General features: G+C 38.3%; 1 protein-coding gene and 1 long non-coding RNA gene across 4 annotated transcripts in view; one reads left to right on the forward strand and one right to left on the reverse strand.

Moving 5' to 3' along the window:
- Positions 1–7,471, forward strand: part of LOC105842061 (uncharacterized) — a 38,657-nt gene extending 31,186 nt beyond the window's left edge. Inside the window, exon 5 of the long non-coding RNA XR_009975165.1 lies at positions 7,365–7,471. This is a non-coding gene — a long non-coding RNA (uncharacterized LOC105842061). The remainder of the gene's footprint in view (positions 1–7,364) is intronic.
- LOC101742550 (eukaryotic translation initiation factor 4E transporter) overlaps positions 1–19,240 on the reverse strand; it is a 41,593-nt gene extending 22,353 nt beyond the window's left edge. Inside the window, exons 1-9 of one of the 3 annotated variants that reach the window (XM_062672939.1) lie at positions 18,776–19,240; positions 8,615–8,786; positions 7,785–7,881; positions 6,663–6,870; positions 4,483–4,630; positions 3,653–3,745; positions 2,966–3,031; positions 1,669–1,768; positions 1,006–1,107 (exon numbers count right to left, since the gene is read on the reverse strand). In XM_062672939.1, coding sequence (XP_062528923.1) covers positions 1,006–1,107; positions 1,669–1,768; positions 2,966–3,031; positions 3,653–3,745; positions 4,483–4,630; positions 6,663–6,870; positions 7,785–7,881; positions 8,615–8,786; positions 18,776–18,854 — 1,065 coding nt within the window. In that variant the 5' untranslated portion in view covers positions 18,855–19,240. Of the gene's footprint in view, positions 1–1,005; positions 1,108–1,668; positions 1,769–2,965; positions 3,032–3,652; positions 3,746–4,482; positions 4,631–6,662; positions 6,871–7,784; positions 7,882–8,614; positions 8,787–12,890; positions 13,566–18,775 lie in introns of those variants that run through there. The other 2 variants (XM_062672938.1, XM_038016210.2) reach the window with 2 other exon arrangements.
- Between the last annotated feature and the right edge of the window lie 317 nt (positions 19,241–19,557).

Consider the following 19,557-nt stretch of genomic DNA (forward strand, 5'->3'; position numbering starts at 1 on the left):
TTATGTCCTATGGCATTTTGCTATGGGGCAATGCTGCCGATGTCGAAACGATTTTCATCCTGCAGAAGAGGGCTATTCGTGCTATTTATAATATGCACCCGAGGGAATCCTTGAGGGACAAGTTTAAGGAAATCAAAATTCTAACTTTAGCGTCCCAATACATTTTTGAAAATTTATTGTACGTGCGTAAAAACATATTAGAATTCCCCAGAGTCTGCGATTTGCATAATGTGAACACTAGGAACAAACATAGGCTTGCGTTGCCGGCGGCTCGAATTAAGAAAATAAGCAACTCTTTCAGGGGGCTGGGTGTACAGCTTTTCAACAAGATCCCACAAAACGTTCAACTACTACCTGTTCATAGATTTAAGAAAACTGTCAAGGAACGTTTGTGCAACAAGGCATATTATAAAGTTAAGGATTTTTTACTAGATGGCACTACGTGGGAATGAGGCGTTCGCTCCTGGCCTTTTCATTTTTAATTATTATTATTATTTATTTGAATTGTATTTTTTTGACTTGTTTTTTTGTATACTGTAAATATGTTTTCTTGTTTTAAAAAAAAAAAAGAAAATAGTTGAGAAAATACAAAAAAAAAAAAAGCCCGCTGAGTTTGTTTCGCCGGTTCTTCTCAGGACTGTGGCTTTTTTTGGAACCGGTGGTAGAGTTAACATTTTCTTTTACATTTTGACATTCAACAAGTGTGTTTTTGATGACATCCAAGTTGAAATAAATGATTTTGAATTTGAATTTGAATTTTGAATTGTTCAGGTGATTTTCCTTTAACCATTCCATTAACCATTACTTATTGGTAGTTTTCCAATTACAGAGCATAATGCGATTCAGTGACGCACAATGCCAAATTATGCTGAAGCTTAGTTGAGCATTATGCCGCATAATGCGCTCTTGTGCCTTATAGTCAATACAACATACTGTCTGCCCGCGTTTCCACCGACCACTCGCCGTCAGGGAGGCCGCGGAAAAGTCTAATCGAAATCTACTTACATTGCTGGTATTGACAGAGTCGATGGTGGGCTGCGACAGGGGCGAGGACGTCTCGCGCCACCGCTCCGACGGAGACCGCGAGCCGCCGCTGTTGCTGCGCTTCTGCAACATTCAGCCTCGACTTACTGCTGGTAGGACGTCTTGTGAGCCCGCATGGGTAGGCACGACCACCCTGCCAGTTTCTGGCGTGAAGCAGTAACGCGTTTCGGTTTGAAGGGCGTGGCAGCCGTTGTAACTATACTTGAGAATTTCGAACTTATATCTCAAGTTGGATGGCGCATTTACATTGTAGATGTCTATGGACTTAACACCAGGTGGGCTGTGCAATCGTCCACCCATAAACGCAATAAAGAAAATGTAGTCTAAGAGCTCAGAATTGCAAAGAAACGGCAAGCTACACGTGGACAATAACGTCACACAATGACAAAAATTGAAATTTTATTAATTACTAGCGACCCGCCCTCGCTTCGCTTCGGAACATTAAAACACACATGAAACCAAAAAAATAAATAAAAAATAAATAAAAAAAAGTAGCCTATGTTCATCAGGGACAATGTCGGCTTCTAATGGAAAAAGAATTTTTCAAATCGGTCCAGTAGTTTTGGAGCCTATTCGAAACAAACAAACAAACAAATCTTTCCTCTTTATAATATTATTAATTACATCGGTCTCCTTTTCGCTGGCGGTCCCGTTCTTCTTGGGCGGATCGTCGAAGCCGCGAAGCTCGATGGTCTCCAGTTGAGACGTCGGTCCCCCACTGAACCTGTGATCAACATTGAATGCTCCTAATCTAAGTCAATTCTCAACTATTTAATTTATAAAACTACCTATTCAGAGTCGTAAAAATTAAAAATAGTATTTTGTGTACGGAATATGAAAGTTTTTATAAGTAATAGTCGCTGAGTTTTTTTAAATATTATCTGCCTACATTGATAGGTGAAGTCAAATCGACATATTTTTAGTTCTACACATAGAAAGCTAGTAAATTCTCATGGAACCCCGCTTACTAATTGTAAGCCTCATTTTTTTGTATCGACCTCCATCGAGTGTCCCGTGGACCCCTGGGGTTCCACGTGAACTTTGGTAAATAAGGGTTTAGAGTGTAGAGATCGTAAAAACAAGAGATACCAAGGAAATCACAACAGCATACACAAGAATTCGTATATAAAGTAGATTCGATTTTATAATATTTTATAACATATCAATATCTTTAAAACTACCAGCGCACCGCCTGTCGCACTTTGATGTTTTTTTAATGCTTGAAGTATTAACTGGTGGCCCGGAGGCCTTACCAGTTTCACCAGGACAAATGGGCGAGCAGAGGCTCAGCCAGGAGGGGTAGGATTTGCTAACAGCTGCCCGAGCGCTTACGAAGAAGACCTAACAACTCAAGAGCAGCTGCTTCGAGAATGAATCTACTACCGAATCGGAATCGCGACCCGCTGAGAAGATCCGGCGAGAAACTCAGCGAGCTGATGTATGGGTTAGGTTGCAGGTGGCCGAGTTCGACGAGTACGGTTACCGGGGTTCCTCAGCCTGCTCCTAGTGTTAGAGCTGAAGGTATCTAATGCAAGAGTTATTGGATCTGATGGATCCGTAAGGACGTGTCTAAGGCGACGACGGTTACTTGCTCCTGCGTGATCAGGATTCGGGGAACTTTGATAGTACCACGTTACCATCTGGTCATAACCAAACCTTGCCTGCAGTGCCAATAGCAACTGCACCGAGTTTCATCACAACCGCATCAATGGTATAGAAACGCATAAAGAGAAAAAATATTTGATTTGATGAATGATTTTTACTGGTGGTATCGGGTGTCACAAATCCCCACCACCACCATCCCCACCTTTGAAGATAATATAAAATACATTTGAGACTTTCGAATGTACGTTTGGTATTTATTATCCCTGAGCTTCGGTGACCATTTAAAGCAATAAAATTAATCCAATTATATACTGACCACTCGGGTTCCTCTTCCTTGTCGTATCGGCGCTGGTTGTATCGGTTATTCCTGCGGGGCTCGTCTCTGAAACGAACAAATCAACTTGTGAGATTTATCAGCACTTTTTATTTATTTATTTCGTAGATGGGTGGACGAGCTCACAACCCACCTGGTGTTAAATTGTTACCGGAGCCCATAGACATCTACAACGTAAATGCCGCCACCCACTTTGAGATATGAGTTCTAAGATCTCAGTATATAAATCGAATATATCTAACACCATTCAAAAGTTATCTTACGGTACCCCAAACGAAACTAAGAGATTGCTTTCTAGACCATGAGTCTAATGTGAAGTACCGTTGCATTGCGACGAAGGTCTCGTCGAGTAAATTAACCCACAGACACAGCCCACTGAGTTTCTCGCCGGATCTTCTCAGTGGGTCGCGTTTCCGATCCGGTGGTAGATTCTGCGAAGCACTGCTCTTGCTAGGGCCCGTGTTAGCAACAACGTCAGGTTTGAGCCCCTTGAACCTACTTGCCCGGGTTACGCTGGTATAACTCTCTAAGGTTATCATAGCTTAGACAGGAAAAAATAAAAACATCGTCTACCAATTCCTATAGAGATATGGCTGTCCAATCCCTACCATCGACCGGTAGGGTTGGCAGTTTCTAAACTAAATAATGTAAAGCTTTCACAATATTCACCTGTCCCTGATCTTGTCGTTGTTGAAGCGGTCGTCGCGTTCTCGCTTCAGATCCGAGGGGTAGGAGTCGCGACCGAACGAACGACGTTCGTACCTGTTACATTAACACACAAAAACATTCCTAAAGGCTTCGTCAAACAGAACGCGTAATTAGCGCGCGTCAGAGGGCTAAACAGACGGCGCGCTATGACGCCGAGATGTGTTGTACTACTATGGTAACATACCGTCAAACAGAGCCCCAGCGCTATAAGTACGCAACGGTCTGTCGCGGCTTTAGGACGCTTTGACGTCAGGCGTTGTAATTTTTTACAAATTTTATTTTAGCATCCGAGTGAATGTGCATTAAAATACTGGATAATGCCCGAAAATTTGATAGAAATAGTTAGAAAATACCCATGCTTATACAATGCCACATCTGAATCACTCGACATCTTAATACTTTTAAATTTTCACACTGCTATCGAAAGGCAACTATGATTTGGCGAATGCGTTGCGTCAAGGAGCATTGGGCTCATCTAGTCAATTTGTGTGACATAAAAGAACGTGACGTTAAAAAGCGACGCTATAACGCAGCGCTAAGTACGCGTTCTGTTTGACGAAGCCTTCAGTATCGACTGAGCCTTAATAGCGTTTCACCGCAGTTAACATAATATAGAAAATAAATAATAGTTTAAAAAAAACTAACAAAATACGCTTTTCTAGAAAATCCAACTAAAAATAGAAAATAAATTTTAGTAAATTTGAATTAAAAATAGGGTAAGAAAAATTATTTTATTGTAAAAAAAGGCGTGGGGTGCATGGTATCAGTAGTTATAAATATTTTATATTGACCTGTCAGCATTCTGTCGTTCCCTCGGCGGTCGGTAGGGCTCCGGTCGGTACTCGGGCTCCTCCCAGGCCGCGCCGCCCGGCCCTCCCGCTCCCCCCACCCCGCCCGCCTCGCGCACCATGATACGACCCGAACCTATACGACGACCCGCTGCGTACAAACAACGAACGTTCAAACACAATACCTTGAATTATCATAATTCTATATTATCACTAATCGTGTTACCCAAAACTTTCGAAATTTAGTAAAAAAACGATTTTTTTATTTTTCCTTAAATTTTTGGCAACATTACTGAGAATCCAAGTATATGTAGCCTTTTGTCTTTCAACTGAAGTATCAATATAAACAACGGAAATTTCGTGAAGAAAAAAACCGTTGAAGCTAAAAATCCCGGGTAGCAACTTCCCAAATTAAGACAAAACAGGGAATGTTATAAAAAAAATGGTATCCACGTGATCGTAAGCCCGCCAAAAGCTATTTATCGATTATAAATAACAGAAACGTAGTGATGCGCTACACACGAGATGGTTTCGTCAGGATTTATCTTAAGATACCGATACACCGACTGCGATATTTTTTATTTATTTATTTATTTCCAACTACATCTCCAAATGATTTTTTTTAACACGAAGCTAATACATATTGATAATAATGAAAAAAGTAGATTACAAAATGTCGGCCGTAATTTACAACGTCGTGTCAGTCTGAGGACACGCGTCACCTGTTACTGCCTTATCATCTAGGCCTCCAATGCGACTAGATACAATAGATACAAACCAGAACTCGTTTTAATATTTAAGAGGCCATATTTGAAATTCAAAACGCCATTTGCAAATCGAAAACATTTTGCGCCGCTGTATACATGCAAGGTTGTTTACAAAACATATTTAATTGATTTTCAGAGTGCATTATTGTTCTAGTATAAAGCCTTCGTCAAACAGAACGCGTAATTAGCGCGCGTGAGAGCGCTAAGCTGACGCCGCGCTATGACGCCGAGATGTGTTGTACTACTATGGTAACATACCGTCAAACAGAGCCCCAGCGCTATAAGTACGCAGCGCTCTGTCGCGGCGTTAGGACGCTTTGACGTCAGGCGTTGTAATTTTTTACAAATATTATTTTAGCGTCCGAGTGAATGTGTATTAAAATACTAGATAATGCCCGAAAAAATGATATAAATAGTTAGAAAATACACATGCTTATTAAATACAATGCCACATCTGAATCACTCGATTCTTAATACTTTTAAATTTTCACACTGCTATCGAAAGGCACTATGATTTGGCGAATGCGTTGCGTTAAGGAGCGTTAGACTCATCTGGTCAATTTGAAGAGCACGACGTTAAGAGCGCGGCGCTAAGTACGCGTTCTGTTTGACGAAGGCTTTAATCTATGATTTACAAATTTGTATCTGGCACGTAAACCGCCTTATATTAAGCGTTTTTCCCAATAGGCATTAGTGGTATCCTACAGTAATCGTCAACATCCACTGAGTTTCTCGCCCTTCTCAGAGGGTCGCGATTCCGAACCGGAAGTAGATTCTGCGAAGCACTGCTCTTGCTAGGCCTAGGACTAGGGATTTCAGGTTAAGCCCGTGAGCTCATCTAACCGTCCGTACCAAACTGGAATAGCCCCTTAGGCTACCAGCGAATAGGTAGGTAAACAATTGAGGGAAAATCACACACGGTCGCCTGGTCCTAAGCTATAAGTCTCTATGTTATAGAGTACATACTTATATTACTTGTGGTAGGGCGTCTTGTGAGCACGAATCGGTACCACCACCTTACCTATTTCTGGCGAACCTACCAGCTGGCTACCAGCGAATAGGTAGGGAAGCAAGAGGGGTCGTCGTACCCCCTTACGGGGGCACGGAACGGGCCTCGGGGCAAACTCCACTGCCCGGGCAGAAGCTCCCTGCCATGAAATACAGGGGTGTAGTTGATGCGGGGGGGACATGAGAGGGGGTTGCTCGCAGCGTGCTCAGCACACCTACATCGACACACATACATAAACATAATACGATGGCTTGAATCGAATCCTGCCAGGAGTGACGCCCGGCAGTAAGCTCCCACCGGCGTCGTGCTGTCGTCGGCTCCGGTTTTTTTCCCCTTGCTAGCTAACTACAGACTACAAACTACAACATAGGTAGAGAAAATATAATAAGACTGCTAATATAGTATACCTTGTTCGGTTTTCTGGTGTGCGTGCGCGTTGGGGGCGTTACCCGGGGGCGCGGGGGCGGGGGAGGCGGCGCGGGGAGCGGGCGCGCCGCACCCCGACGTGAACGAGCGGCGCTGCGGGGACAGCACGATGCCGCCCGCGCTCGCCTCGCTCTCCCGCCGCACGCGCTCGCGCGGGTCGGCCGCGCGACCTCCACGACCGTATACGCCCTGACGTGACGTAAATAAATACAGTAATCCCCCTTATAACACGGTACTCTTTTTTTTTTATTGCTTAGATATGTGAACGAGCTCACAGCCCACCTGGTGTTAAGTGGTTACTGGAGCCAATAGACATCTACGACGTAAATGCGCCACACACCTTGAGATATAAGTTCTAAGGTCTCAAGTATAGTTACAACGGCTGCCCTACCCTTCAAACCGAAACGCATTACTGCTTCACGGCAGAAATAGGTGGGGCGGTGCGGACTCACTACAGGTCCTACCACCAGTAATACCAACTCTTATGACGCGTTTTCATATTACGCAATTTCAATACCTCATATTACACGGGTATTCTCCCATATAACGCGGCGATTTCACACGTTATATACTATTTCTGTACTGTAAATTTATAATGATTTGTACAGTTCATAATTAATTTTGCGTTCCTTTACAATTTGTATCAATTGTGTTGTTATAAAATTTAATTATAATATGTCAAGGTGGGTGGCGCATTTACGTTGTAGTTGCCTATGGGCTCCAGTAACCACTTAACACCAGGTGGTCTGTGAGCTCGTCTACCCATCTGAGCAATAAAATAAAATAAAAATTAATACGTTAGTTATTACGTGTATGACGTTGGATTTCCTTCAAGCTGCAGGAACTTTCTCACTATTCCGCATGTATTAAATATAGCTGCCTTTTGTAGTGAAATAAATATGTTATCTTTTAAATCTAGAAACTTTAAACTATTGTGGATGTGGTTTTTATCTTATTAAATTATTATCTATTTATATTTATTTTAAATCTTACTAATTACACAATATTTTTTAAAAAAGATATTAAACTTAAAAATTTAAAAAAACACTATATAAAAATAGATTGCCGCTGATGGCAAATTAATATTATTATAATGTTTTTACCTTATTACTATTACTATTATTATGATTTTCATTGGGAGCATCGCTTTTGGTGCCTCGGTCATCTTCGTTAGGCGATTCGGACCGTTTCTTCAAGACTCTGTAAAAAAGACCATTTATTACTAGTTGTACCACCGCCCTGCCTATTTCTGCCGTGAAGCAGTAATGGGTTTTGGTTTGAAAGGTGATGCAGCCGTTGTAACTATTCTGAGACTTTAGAACTCATATCTCAAGGTGGGTGGCGGCATTTACGTTGTAGATGACTACGGGCTCCGGTAACCACTTACCAGGTGGGCTGTGAGCTCGTCCGCCAATATCTGTACATATAAAAATGAATTTTTGTTCGTTAGTCTCGCTAAAACTCGTGAACGGCTGGACCGATTTGGCTAATTTTGGTCTTGAATTATTTGTGGAAGTCCAGAGAAGGTTTAAAAGGTTTAGATAAATATGAAAACGCTCGGAATTAAATAAAAACAACAATTTTGTTTTTCCTTTGATGTGTCCCCCGTCGGACGGATTCCTTTTGTTTGTTTTAAGTTTATTGTATACAAAAGTTTAGGTTTTTTATTTATCGATTGAGGCACTACAAAGTCTGCCGGGTCAGCTAGTGAACGATGACCGGTGCTTGAGGTACCTAAAAGCACCGTTATTTGGATCGGGAGGATCCGAAATGACGTGTTTTGGGCGACGTCGACTGCTTTCCATTCTGTCCGCAGGATCGGAAATGTAGTTACCGGCGGCCACGATGAGAGGGTTCTCGTGTCGTGCCGCTTTGTCGAAATGGCAGAATCAATAACGGCCGATAAAAACGATGATAATGTAGCGAAACATACAGCGCCAAAGCGTCACAGCCAACGAACGCCTTCTCCAAGTTCCGTTTGACGAGCGGAGAATTCCTCAGCTTCATCAGCTCCTCTCGAGTATACGTGAGAGGTTTCCGAGCTGGTCCCACGGCGAGTACTGCCGGATCACCGCCGCCACTCGACACACCGTTTTCTTCGTGACCTGTAAACAAAAAAAAACCCCTCAATTTCTATTAAATCTATATATATAAATATGAATTGCTTTTCGTTAGTTTTGCTAAAACTCGAGAGCGGCTGGACCGATTTGGCTAATTTTGGTCTTGAATTATTTGTGGAAGTCCAGAGAAGGTTTAAAAGAAAAAAATATGAAAATGCTCGGAATTAGATAGAAATAATTTTGTTTTCCCTTTGATGTGTCCCTCGTCGGACGGATTCCTTTTGTTTGTTTTAAGTTTATTTTATACAAAAGTTTAGGTCTTTTATTTATAGATTGAGGCACTACGAAATCTGCCGGGTCAGTAATCTCAATAAATAATCTCAATTTATAGGCAAGCATATACAAAGCATAAACCATTTATCTTCGTAAAACATCGATACTGATGTTTTTGTATCCAATACTTTTTTTATTGCTTAGATTGGTGGACGAGCTCACAGTCCACCTGGTGTTCAGTGGTTACTGGAGTCATTCACCTAAGCATATTATTAAACAAATTATAACCTTAATCAGATATTTATGTTTTATTATTTTTCTCCAACTAGACTATCGTTGAAACAAATTCAATAGTATTTGTACGTATGCTGTTATATTATAAAATATATTGCCCTTGTAGACAGGCGAGCATTCGGCCCACCTGATGGTGAGTGGTTACCGTCGCCCATGGACTTCAGCAATGCCAGGGGCAGAGCCAGGCCGCTGCCTAACGCTTAATACTCTCCACAAGCCTCGTTTGAAGAAGGACATGTCATAGCGCTCGGGAAACACCGTGGAGGGGACCTCATTCCATAGCCGGATGGTACGTGGCAAAGAAGACCTTATTGATCGTTAGTCCTTAGGTCCTTAGTGGCTTTATTAACTAGATATCAACGCTTTTATTTTTATAAACGACTCAAGTTTATTTATCCACAATCATTAGACGACTTGACAAAACCAAAATACGTGTCAAATAACCTAAACGGTTAGAGGTAACGAGTGATGAAATCATTTAAAAGCTGAAAGGGGCTTTGTTTGAACACAATCGATAAACAATTTGTTGGCTCCAGTTTATCAAACGACACAACTTCCTAACGTATGCAGATAAAAGCGAACGTTGTGTAAATAAAACTGAATTAAATCATGTTAAATGTAAACAATAACCGCACGATAGCTGTTCAATTCATAGTTTATAGAAAACAATAGTTTTAAATTAAGGAGCTAGGCGATTTGACTTGTACGATTCTTTTTCTTTATACCTACATATTTATACATTGTACAAATATTTTCATACCTACATTGTACAAATATATCTGCTTGTTGACAGTTTTTTTTAATGTTGAGTTTTGGTGTGCAATAATGTATATTCTCTCTCTCTGTCTCTCACTCACTTACTCTCTCTCATTCTCTCACTCACTTTCTTTCTCACACTCTAGATATTCGTATTCGTAAACATATGGTGGTTTATGATTAAATAGTAAAATGGATACAAATATTAATTTAGACCTCCCCTCCCCTCCTACTTTAGTACCGTTAATGGATATGTATGTATTGTATACCTATTGTAACTTTAAGTATATATCCAGCACTCTGGCGTCAATAGAATTTAAACAAACATTTTTTGCGTTAATATTTCAATAATTCGACGGACATCGATATTTCAAAATTACTCCGTCAACTTTACAAAATGCTACACGAAAATTCTTTAGGTGTGACATCATTCGAAATTGAAAGCTAATCATAGAGAATGCACCAAAACACAACGATTAGCTACACATGACATCACGCATTATCATCTAAGTATTTTAAAAGTTTTTTTTATTCATGTCCCGTTCCTTTTTTTTTTATTTTTTTTTTATAACAACTAAGAGTCAAACGAGCAAGACGGGTCACCTGATGGTAAGTGATTCACCGCCGCCCACGGTCACCAGCGTTTACGCCAGTGCGTTGCCTACCCTTCAGATAAAACCCTTATTCTCTATCTCCTTAGTTTCGAAGTGACCAATGCGTGGCATCCTTCTCGCAATATTTCCCGCACTCTTGATCAGATCGTCAGCCCGTATTCATTGTCATAGCATGTTACTATCGGTAATACAGCTCACTTCGCATCCAATAGACTATCATCCGTTACCCTAACCAATACAAATTTTAGGCTCCAATCAATAATACACAGGTAATTTAAAAAAAAAAAAAACGCAATCACTCGCATAACAATCGGCTACATCGTCCACACGTTACAAATAATCTAACTGTTTACAAGCCCGAGCCAACGGAGAAAGTTCTAGAGAATTCTAGAAAAATTAATACCGAAAATCTTTGAAACATCGAAAAACTCCATTTTCTATGGACAGGCCTCGTTGACGCCCATATATTGAGACTAGTTGCACGACCGAATTACGGTCGACACTGCCGTATCCACGTAGGGCGGTGGTCGGTGCAACAACGCATTCCGGGAACCCTTTTAGATGTACCTAGCTACTGACTTCATCTAATGGGGCGGGCTGCGTTCCCGGATAAATCAGTTTGCTGTTACCGGGACGGTTAGGTCATGCGATCGATGAACTAGACCCCGGGAAATATTGACGCACTAGTTATTCTAGGTCACGTGAAGATTTAATTACAGGATACAGGATTCGTTCAAAATCAAAGCGTCGCATCGACCAACATACCTGCTCGACATGAATTTCAAAATAGTGATTTCCCAACGACGATTACTGTTTGCTTGGTCCTTTCAAAATTTTATAAATATGTACTAATTTTGGATAATAAAAAAATGATTAGCCTTAGAACCCTAGCAAGAGCCGTGATTCGCTGAATCTACCACCGGATCGGAATCGCGACGCACCGAGAAGATCCGGCGAGAAACTCTGTGGGTTATTTTCTCAATTGTTTACATAAAAATTGTCATAGATAACTCATAATCTCAATTTAAATAGCACATCATTACAACTTCAATTAATCTAAAAATACATTATTGGAAAAAGTTAATGAGCCCTTGAATCAATAGAGTAATCAAGTTAATAATTTCAAATTGAATTCCAATATTATTTACATCTACCTACATTTAATCACTACACAACGAAACATGTAAATTTCTCAAAACATTTTCGTATTACGGTTCGGAGACAAAATTCATCTCAATTTCCAGCAGCATGTTCGAAAAATCTTTTACGAAGTTAGATCCCTCAAGTATATGCCCGCTGAATGAAATCCGATTTAAGAATATTTAATTACGAAGAAGCTAATGTAAAACAAAACACGCCATACTGTTTCGAATTTAAACCCACCTCCACAGGTCAAGCCGTGTGTGCTTTTTTCTTTTTTTTTTTATTGCTTAGATGGGTGGACGAGCTCACAGCCCACCTGGTATTAAGTGGTTACTGGAGCCCATATACATCTACAACGTAAATGCGCCATCCACCTTGAGATATAAGTTCTAAGATCTCAGTTTAGTTACAACGGCTGCCCTACCCTTCAGACCGAAACGCATTACTGCTTCACGGCAGAAATAGGCAGGGCGGTGGTACCTACCCGCGCGGACTCATAAGAGGTCCTACCACCAGTAAATATTATCGTATTTTCAAATGCACTAGCAGGTGTAGGAGCTAGTGACATGATTGCAAATATTAAAGACGGTACCTACGCGTGCAGGTTATATTTTTATTCGTCATAAACATTTCCGTTCCAATCGAACGAACCAACACGGCATTACGATTTGCGAATCGGAATTAATCACTACATAGTATAAAACAAAGTCGCTTTCTCTGTCCCTATATCCCTATGTATGCTTAAATCTTTAAAACTACGCAACGGATTTCGATGCGATTTTTTTTAATAGATAGAGTAATTGAAGAGAAAGATTTATATGTATAATAACATCCATGAAATAGTGGAGAAATCAATAATAAATTACAGTTTCGGAAGCGAAGCGAGGGCGGGTCGCTATATTATCATAAAACAGACATTAGCGCTTTTTGTATTAAAAATTTGTTACGCCTGAACAGCCAACGACATTCATATGTTACCGGAACCCATCGCTTCCGACTGGTCGTTAAATAATTACGCCTTTCGATTCTCAGTCTAAATTCAGTGCAGTTATAAGCTGACGTCACTTACACCATGATACACGCTTGACTCTTTTCGTCGGCGGGCCGGCGTGGACCTTCGGGGGTAGGCTGGTCGGGACCTTCCTCAAGGAAGTTTGGTAACGCAGCAGGAAAGCGTGAACTGCACATTTCATGGGAGAAGTGTACTTCTCATAGCTCACGGCTGCTGCCACGGCCATGGCTGCCGATGTCTTGCTTGAGCGCCTCCTAGACGCTCTCTTACCGGCCCTGCGTCTTTTACGACGGCCCTTCTTCATGGTTTCGTTCGCCGGTGGTGGATCCTTGCTCACCATGACGTAAACTCGAAAAAGTTCACACGTGACACGGCACAACAAAATGGCGGTTAACGAGTCAAAAACTAAACTTAACACTTAAACTACTAAAATAACAATAAATAAATATTTAAAAATATATATATGAATCTATAGTATTTATTTAAACCTAAGACTAGATGTCTGAGAGACGAAATCCGTCACGCGTATTTTCAAAGATCCGTAGGTACAGTTAATGTCTGCGTAAGATACTACGCAGCGTGCTGTCAGTGTGAGATGGACAAATAACTTGATAAATTATCGAAAAAACAAATAGTTTTCACCAAAATAGATCGCGGGACACGCGTAGTTAAAGGGCTCGTCTCAAAGACTGGAGACAAAAGGAAATACGTGTGGACGTTAAAACATTTAAACTACCTTCGTTTTAATAATATCTTTGTAGGTTAAGGTTCGCTTTAGACTTAACGCTGTTCAGAAAAAAAATCAAAATCAAATTACGTAGGTGCGGTAGGCAGCGGCTTGGCTCTGCCCCTGGCATTGCTGAAGTCCATGGGCAACGGTAACCACTCACCATCAGGTGGGCCGTATGCTCGTCTGCCTACAAGGGCAATATAAAAAAAAAAAACGTAAAATAAAGTACATGTGAATTTTCGGGTATTTGTTAGTAGTAGTAATAAATACGCTTTACACATTTGGTGGGTGGCGGCATTTATGATTTGGATGTTTATGGGCTCCGGTAACCATTTAACATCAGGTGGGCTATGAGCTCGTCCACCCATCAATGCGATAAAAAATTAAATAAAAAATTATTGTGTGCACAGGCCGCAAGCATTATGAAGTTCTTTAACAAAAAATAATTTTCAATAGTTTATGTTCAATATTCAATAGTTTTTTCATGTGCGCATTCTTTAGCAAAACTTATAATTAATTACATGTACACAATAATATGTATTTAATAAGAATTTAAAAAAAAAAAAATAGGTTCTGGTGAAATTTTACCTTAACTGCAATACTTTTTTATGGTGTTAAGAGTGAATCATTCATTACTACAAATCTATGGTTTAGTACTAACAGACCGAGATGATGCTAGGCCATATAATCTTAATTGAAAATGGGAACATCTACAAACAGTTATAAAACCTAAAGGTAATTCATTTTTTCTACAACGGAAAGTGTGCGTTAACCCTTATAAAATAATATAAAAATTTAAACTTTAATTTAAAATTACCCTACAATCGTACCAATGTTATCTTAATAAATATTTAAATTTAATATGGACACCGACGTTGATATAAAATATTTGTCGTAATTTTGTCTGAGATCATATTACCGACTTTTTTTCCTACTTAATCTAGTAGCCTCGGGAGGTTATTCTAGATTCACCGAATCTGTAGGTGAGCTCACGGGGCTCAAGCCTGACGACGTTGCTAACACTAACCCTAGCAAAGCAAGAGCAGTGCTTCGCAGAATCTACCATCGGATCGGAAACGCGACCCACTGAGAAGATCCGCCGAGAAACTCAGTGGCCTGTGGGTTAATTTACTCGTCATGCCCTTTACCTCAAGCAACGGGTTCGACGAGAACCATGACCGGTGCTTAAGGTACCTACCTAAAAGCACCGTTAGTGGATCGGGAGGATCCGAAATGACGTGTTTTGGGCGACGTCGACTGTTTACCGTTTGGTCTGCAGGATCGGGATTGTATTACCGACTATTAACTGTGGAATATACATGTTTATTGGTGAAACAGTCTAACTTAAAGATTTCGACAAGAAAGAAAAACTTGGGCTGGTTGGTTTAGAACTTCAGCAATGACGCTTCTCTGACTAAGAAAAATATAATATAACAGATAATTTTTTTTTTTACTAACTACATTCAAAATAAATAAGACACACACACATACACCGAGTGTTGTCTGATTTTACATTCGACTGTAATCTCTTCGTGATCTGGCAACGACTAGGGGGCCCTAGGCACTGACACTAAAGTGACCAATGAAAAAGACAGGCCTGCCCTTACTTTATGATCGCTATACATAAAAATGCGGTTCCCTGTAGAAAAAAAAACTGGTAGCTTTCGTCACGTTCATCTTTTCAACGGACCCCAAAGTACAACACAAAGGCATCACAAATATTATTGACATACATACTTTGGAATAAAAAAATATATAAATAAAGTGTTAATCGTGAATAGTCAACGGTTTGTTAAATGTAGTCAATTTCCACCAAAAGTGGAATGTCGCGTTAATAAGTATAGTTAAAATTCAAGTCACATTGCAATAATCTTCCTTTCAAATTAGACATCAATTAGATTGAATTGGAATCTTTATTATATTTAAACTTTAAGAATTTCATTTCGTGGCGTTTCCAGTCGGGTAGCGTCATTCACGTTGTATGTTGATGCCCATGGACTCAGGTAACCACTAAACACCAAATGGGCTGTATCGAGTACCCTTGCACTTGACCATGCAAAAAAAAAGCAATATTAAAATGCTAACAGCATATTTAACAGAAGTTTTTATCTCTAAAATAGAGTCTACAGATAATCGTCGAATGACCGCCATGGAGTCATAAATTATTATTGTATGTTTTGATTAAAATGTTTACTTTGAAATTAATAGAATTATCTATATAATGTAATACAGTATTAGATGCAATTTACAATCAAACTGATTGATAGTAAATCGGTGATTTTGTTTGTTTGCATTGCATGTGGGTCTTTGGGAGTTGTTGGGCCGGTTCTAAAAATGATCACACTAAGAAAAGGTGGAATAATGATCGTGATGAGTTATAATGTGCTCACAAAATAATACAAAGTGTCCAGGCTTAATAGATAAAGTTTTTGAGGTATCCGTTGAATCATGCCATTATGCAGCACACGTTATGGTACTGTCTTACTACTACGACTACTGTTCTTGAACAACTACGAGGATGCATTAGTGTCATTAAAATGAAAACTGTATTTGTTTTGTATTTATTTAATAACTTATTTTAATGAAAAATCTTCTTATGAACTTGCTTTCTTTTGAATTTTTCGGTATAAAACATTTTAAATTTATTTCCCAATGTGCTAAAGCTTTGAAATTTAAAACATAACTCTGAATTGGTTGTCAATGCATTATTAACTTGATTGAAATCACAACAGAACAAAAAGTATCTTAAATATTGACTTTCTACATTAAGGAGCATAGAGATTAGCAATAAAAGTACTTCAAGCTTCCTGTCAGTTTAATCTATATGTAGAATGTAGTGGCCAGGAGAATTCTATATCTAAATGAGTCCATAGTATTATTTTAGTTAGTTTTTGTTACAGTAAATATGCATAACAAATGAGCGAACGTAGAATCCATCTGTGTGTAATAATTTAAGTCTATTGTGTTATGTAGAGGGGTTGCTACCCTTGACCTTCAGACACAGCCGCTTCGCCCCAGCACGCGAATTTAGGGTGCATGGAGTATACAGTTGCGTAATTTCACCATGGCAAGATCATAAATATATTATAAAATTATCGCCTTTCTCAAGTAGATATATTTTTTTGCTAAGGAAATTTTAAAACCTTAAAAAAAATATGTTTCATTTCAGAAAAAGACAGATTGGTCAATGTTTACATTCTCTATGGTGTAGCTAATTTTTTTTCACAACCATTTGTATATTTTCACTAAGGGCCCATAGGGGCCAGACTTAAATTTTTTTTTCCTACCTATTCTAATGACCTCGATAGGTCATGCTAGATTCATTGAGCGAGAGAATTCATGATCGTAGTGATATTATATATGATTGTGATATCATATATGACTCTTAACTCGAAATTGTGTTTTGTCTGAAAGTTAGACATTAGAAATTTTAATTGATTGATAATTGCTTCCAAGCCCAGAGTGAATCTCAACTGTTATCCTTCTCCTCTATCTAAGTTTTTAATAATGACCAGAACAATTAAGTTACTATTTAATTACTGTGTACCCATTGTTACCATATAAAAATTAATTTGTAATGGAATATTTTATTTTAACTGATAGTGAATGATTTTCTTGAATATCTGCAGTATATTATTAAGAGGTTTCCAGTAGAATCCAAGGAGACACATTTCACCTCTTTAATAATCTTAATAGTTTTTTAATAAACTTTGTAAATCTTTACTGTGGCACTGACAAATTACCTAACAACATAAAAAAGACACTTTTAATTGATACCTGCCTCAAAAACAATCTACTTATTTAGCAACGGACACACGTAGAATCCTTAAGGAATGTAATATTTAAAATATTTTACCATAAGCATGTTTGTAGCTTGTTTTTTATTTTCACATATATTTATTCCTGGTGGCAGGGAGTATTGCACGCCCGCACAGGCAAATACCATCACTTACCTGTTTCTAACGTGAAGCAGTCATACTTTTTTCATTGAAACAACCGGGGCAGCTGTTATATGATACGATTGAGACTTGGATCTCATATCTCAAGGTTGAAAACGGCATCCACATTTTCATATATCTATTAAGTCTAGTAACTATTTAATATCAAGGGCACTGGTAGCTTGGTAACCAAGCTATGCAAGAAAAAGAAAGTGAGAGTGAGTTGGTGAGATTGTATGTCTATCAACTGGGCAACTACATGAAAGTACTTGCCCACCGCATTACTTCAAAGAAATTTTATAATAGTTTGATCTCGACTCAAGGTAACCAACTAAGACCAGGTTCTCCATGAGTCTATCCACAAATCCAAAGCAAATTATAAAAACAAATTAATCTGAATTGGACTTAAGAAAAAAGAATATAATATAAAAACTACAGGAATTTTTCACACAAACGAATAGGTTAAGTGGATAACTTGTATTTCATAGCTGCAATTGACTATGTGCATTCATTCCAACTATACAACCTGACAAAATCTAATAAGAACTTGCTGTATTTTTTTGTGTACAAAATGGAACATGTTGGCCAACTAGATTTATTAACAAATGCTGTAGAATTAATAGATTTATTCTGTTATTTTTATTTAATATTATTATAAACTTATGCTTACAAACATGCACAATATGAAATGAAGTTTACTGTAAACTTCACACTGTTCAATAAATTATCATATTTAGACATTTTAATTTTTCTAATAACATATATTTAATCATACTTATCATTCGTGGTTTCACACTAAAATGCAATATTAGTAATATTATAAATTAGTCCTTGAACGTCAATAATGATCGAAATGGTAATTTTTCATATTAAATATACTTAAAAAATGAGCATTTTTAAAGAAGCAGATAGGAGTGCATTTTCATAATTTTCTTTAGTATCAATAATGAGTACAGTCTGCGTATTTATATGGTACCAAGAAAGAACTGGAGCATAACTTAATGCAGTGTAAACACTATCAAAGTGACACAGTTGACCTACTTTGAATATAACTGTTTTGATTTGATTATGAATCTAATAGTAATAGCATGTTTACTTTTTTACGAAGAGGTTTTTACTTTTCATGTTGTCGAGAAGTTAAGCAAAACAAAAATCCAGAAATTTCAGTTAGGGCTTCAAAAAAATCGTTACAAATCGTACTTTTATCTTAAATTATGAAGGTAGGTTCGTAGATTTTTATTTGAATTATGTTGTAGGGTGTAAAAAATACTCACCCTGCTGGTTTGAGCCATCCTTCTGTTTTTCGTCATTTGGTTTCTCCTTCAGTGAAGACAATAGGTTTACAGCTGACATAGCTAGCAATCTTCCTCACAAAGTTATTCAGTCTTCTTTCAATATATTAAATCTATTAAAATTCTTTAACAACTATACAATATTTACAAAATTGTTCATGAAACTAAACTATAGCCTAAAGTATTGTTTATATCACAGACTTTTCGTTTTTCAACAATACGGATCAAAACGTCCACGCACTTAAATACTTTCAATAATAATTATGTGACTCTAGATATAATAAAATTATTTACACATTAAAAACTAACGTTTACAATCTAATTTTAACAAATACGCTCTAGCGGTCACAAGATACTCATAACTAAAATAATTTATCAGTTTTCGATGCAAAAATATATAAAACGTCCGCCATATGCCTTTTGAAAATATAGATTAACCTGGTAAACTAAAAGTCAGTACCGAATACGTGTCCAGATAGAACACAAGAATACGTTTTATTTGATGAGGTTATATCCAGTTGCCACTACTTTTGTTTAGGGTCATTTTTTTGAGAATGTAACCAAATAAATTGTATACCTATTATATCGATCAAATATATATGCTGTTACAACTTTATAAATATATTTAAATATTAAGCAGATCTAATTACCTACTAAAATATAAGATTCCGTAGAACACTATTTATATATTTAACAAAAAAATAATCCAGTACTCTTTCCTTACTCGTTCTTTATCTTGAAAAGTGTTGTTATTCTGAAATGGT

The sequence above is a fragment of the Bombyx mori genome, chromosome 16, assembly GCF_030269925.1.
Source record: "Bombyx mori chromosome 16, ASM3026992v2".
Lineage (NCBI taxonomy): Eukaryota > Metazoa > Arthropoda > Insecta > Lepidoptera > Bombycidae > Bombyx > Bombyx mori.